The following is a 3450-nucleotide window of genomic DNA, read 5'->3' on the forward strand; positions in this document are numbered from 1 at the left end:
AGGAACACGCTGAACCCCGTCTGGCCGGCCTTCGCCATCCCGGTGCGCGCCCTCTGCAACGGCGACTACGACCGGTGAGTGCCGCGGTCCTCCAGGCGGCGCCGCTCTGCGCCCTCTTCCCCCCGTCTCTATGGTACCCGCCCGCCCCGGGCTCTCCATCTGCTCCGCGGTTCCCCCCCGACGCCCGCCCGTTTGAGCCCCCGGTGCCGCTTGGTGGCTCGGCGTCGCGCTGCCTCCTCAGCCCCGTGTCGGACGTTGCTGTGGCAACAGTGGATAAAAATATCCCACCGAAACCGGCCGAGAAGGAGGAGGAGGAGGAAGGAGAAAAGCCCCCACGGAGGGATCGACACCAAGTCGATGTGTGCAGGGCTGTGCTTTTGGGTGCCGGCCGTGACACCGCCCCCTTCCTTACAGGGCCATCAAGGTGGAGGTGTATGACTGGGATCGGGATGGCAGGTGAGCCGGGGGGCAGAGGGGGGCCGTTTGCTTCTCCCTGCCCGAGGTGGCGGTGACACCCCCTGCCCACAGCCACGACTTCATCGGTGAGTTCACCACCAGCTACCGGGAGCTGGCGCGGGGGCAGAGCCAGTTCAATGTCTACGAGGTGAGGAGGGGACGTGGAGATGGGTGCTGCGCCCCCACTGCAGCCACAGGCGCTGCCATCCCCACTCTGCCCCCCTTGGGTCCTACAGACCCCAGGGACTCCATGCTGCACCCCCAGGAATCACCCACGGGTGTGACAGCCCCCCCCTGCACCTCTGGGTGCTCCATCTTGCAGCGCCCCACATCCTCTCCCTTCCCACAGGTGGTGAACCCCCGGAAGAAGATGAAGAAGAAGAAGTACCTGAACTCGGGGACGGTGAGGGCTGGGTGGGCACAGGGCACGGTGCGTGGCTGCCGTCCTGCTCACCCTGCTGTCCCCACAGGTGACCCTGCTGTCCTTCGCTGTGGAGTCTGACCACACGTTCCTGGACTACATCCGGGGCGGGTGAGCTGTGATGCTCGCATCCATGCAGGGGCGCAGCTGGTGATGGTGGCCCTGGGGGGGCTCCAAGAGTGGGACCCGTGGGCTGGGGCGCATCGCCCGCGTGGAACCAGGAGGTGTGGGGGGAATGGAGGTCCTCCTCCATCTCCCCATCCTCAGAAGGGTTTTTCTCCCTCCCAGGACCCAAATCAATTTCACGGTGGCCATCGACTTCACTGCATCCAACGGTGAGCGCTGGCAGCGGGCAGCTCCCCCCTTGGGGCCGGGCACAGGGAGGAAGGTGGGCCACGACCCCACAGACTGACCCCCCCAAAACCCCGACTGCAGGCAACCCATCGCAGTCCACCTCCCTGCACTACCTGAGCCCCTACCAGCTCAACGCCTACACCATGGCGCTGAGGGCGGTGGGTGAGATCATCCAGGACTACGACAGCGACAAGATGTTCCCTGCGCTCGGTTTCGGTGCCAAGATCCCACCCGACGGGCGCGTGTCCCACGAGTTCCCATTGGTGAGACCCCCCCTTCCCCCCCCGGCTCATAGTGTCCCTCGTCACGCGGGTGCCTTCATCTCTGTCACCCATCTCAGAACGGCGACGCATCCAACCCGTCGTGCAGCGGCATTGAGGGCATCCTGGAGGCGTATCACCGCAGCCTGCGCAGCGTTCAGCTCTACGGCCCCACCAACTTCGCCCCCGTGGTCAACCACGTGGCCCGGTAATTGGGGGAGGGTCCCAAGGAGGGTCGTCTGGCCCCCAGCCTTTGCTCAGTGCTGGTCCTGCAGCTCGGCGGCGGCTGTGCCGGATGGGTCGCAGTACTTTGTGCTGCTCATCATCACCGACGGGGTCATCTCAGACATGGCGCAGACCAAGGAGGCCATTGTCAACGTGAGTGCTGCCACCAGGGGCTGTCCTGATCCACTCGCCCAGCGGGGGCATGGGGTGCCCCAAAATATTTTGTGTAGGATGCAAATGGAGGCATGGGGTGTCCGAAAACGTTGGGGTGTAAGACTTAGCGGGGGGGCAGGGGGTGCCTCGGGTATTGGGGTGCTGCAAATATTGGGGTGCAAGAGCCAAGTAAGGACGTGTGGTGCCCCAGATATTGAGCTGTAGGACCCCTGCCTGGGTTGGTTTGCCGGGGTGCCCCAAAACACGGAGGTGCAGCGTCCAGCTGGGAGCACGGGGCGAGAGCAGAGGTGGCAGCGCTGGGTTGGGGGTCAGGGGGCGAGGGAAGGAGGGGGGGCTGCTGTCCCCATGTTTGGGTGATGGGCTGGGATGGGGGGGTGCGTGCTGTGCCACAGCAGGGTGGGGGGGGTGCAGCTCAGCCCCCAAGGGCGGCACATCCCAGCCCCACAGCAGGATGCACCCACGCACCGCGTCACGGCCCTGAGCACGATGCGCACAGCAGAGCCCACGCAGCGCAGCCCCCACACAGCACACGGCACTGGGAGGGGGGGGGCTGCCACCGGGGGGGGGGACGACGGACCCCAAGGCACCCCACAGATCCATGGGTGCCCAGGGCCGGTGCCACCCCAGATATTTTCACACCATTCCAACCCCCCCCTGCAGGCAGCCAAGCTCCCCATGTCCATCATCATCGTGGGGGTCGGCCAGGCTGAGTTTGACGGTGAGGCTGTGCTCCCCCCCCCCCCCGAGGGGTCCCTGCTGTTGAAGGGGGGCTGATAGCGCTCAGCCCCCCACCTCTCCCCACAGCCATGGTGGAGTTGGATGGGGACGACATCCGCATCTCCTCCCGTGGGAAGGTGGCAGAGCGTGACATTGTGCAGGTGTGGGACCCCCCAGCGCTGTGCGTCGGTACAGGGCGCCCACCTCCCCCCTGCAGCCCCCTCCCAAAAGCACCGGCATTGGGTGCCACTGCTGGTCCTGGTGTGGGGATGGGGGGATGAGTGGGGTGGGGGGGCACTGGGATACGGGGTGCAGTGGGGCTGGGGGTGGTACAGCAGGGTGGGGGGTGCTGGGAGCGGGGGAGACACAGAGGGATGTGGGGGAAGGAGGGGAGCATGGCGTGGAGATGCAGGGGGACGTGGAGTAATGCGGGACAGGGGGGAGGGCATTGAGATGTGGGGACACAGTGGGGGACAGGAGATGCTCCAAACTCCCCATCCTGTGCCTCCCCTCCCCCCCAGTTTGTCCCATTCCGTGACTACACGGACCGGGGGGGCAGCCAGGTGCTGAGCATGGCGCGCCTGGCCAAGGACGTGCTGGCTGAGATCCCCGAGCAGTTCATCTCCTACATGAAGGCTCACGGCATCAAACCACAGCCTGCGCCCCCCAGCCCTGACCCCCCCGGGCCCCCACCTCCCACCCAGCCCTGACCCCACGTCCGTCTCCCCCCCCATCCCCCCTCCCAGACCCCCCCCCAGGGGACGCCTGGGGACACGCAGCTACCGACCTCTGACCTGAGGTCATGGGTAAATCTCAGCCACTCACTGCCAGCCCCCCCCCCCC

At 66.5% G+C, this 3450-nt stretch overlaps 1 protein-coding gene across 1 annotated transcript; it reads left to right on the forward strand.

The window, feature by feature from the left end:
- Nucleotides 1-6: 6 nt before the first annotated feature.
- Nucleotides 7-3317, forward strand: LOC122193657 (copine-5-like). Its single transcript, XM_042894518.1, has 12 exons — nt 7-74; nt 415-456; nt 529-604; nt 806-859; nt 927-988; nt 1166-1212; nt 1313-1494; nt 1572-1699; nt 1767-1869; nt 2551-2608; nt 2695-2768; nt 3129-3317. Exons 4-12 carry the CDS (start codon nt 827-829, stop codon nt 3315-3317), a joined length of 876 nt encoding a protein of 291 aa, XP_042750452.1. The 5' UTR covers nt 7-74; nt 415-456; nt 529-604; nt 806-826.
- The last annotated feature ends 133 nt before the right edge of the window (nt 3318-3450 follow it).

This window comes from Lagopus leucura, unplaced genomic scaffold (assembly GCF_019238085.1).
Source record: "Lagopus leucura isolate 7727_CA_CO unplaced genomic scaffold, USGS_WTPT01 34787-0_obj-0_obj, whole genome shotgun sequence".
NCBI lineage: Eukaryota > Metazoa > Chordata > Aves > Galliformes > Phasianidae > Lagopus > Lagopus leucura.

Bases quoted from the DNA above. Each gene is read 5' to 3' on its own strand.
- LOC122193657 (XM_042894518.1), top strand. From the start codon at position 827: ATGAAGAAGAAGAAGTACCTGAACTCGGGGACG. The intron at 1,495-1,571 runs GTGAGACCCCCC...CACCCATCTCAG, and splicing joins TGTCCCACGAGTTCCCATTG to AACGGCGACGCATCCAACCC. The intron at 2,769-3,128 runs GTGTGGGACCCC...CCTCCCCCCCAG, and splicing joins CAGAGCGTGACATTGTGCAG to TTTGTCCCATTCCGTGACTA.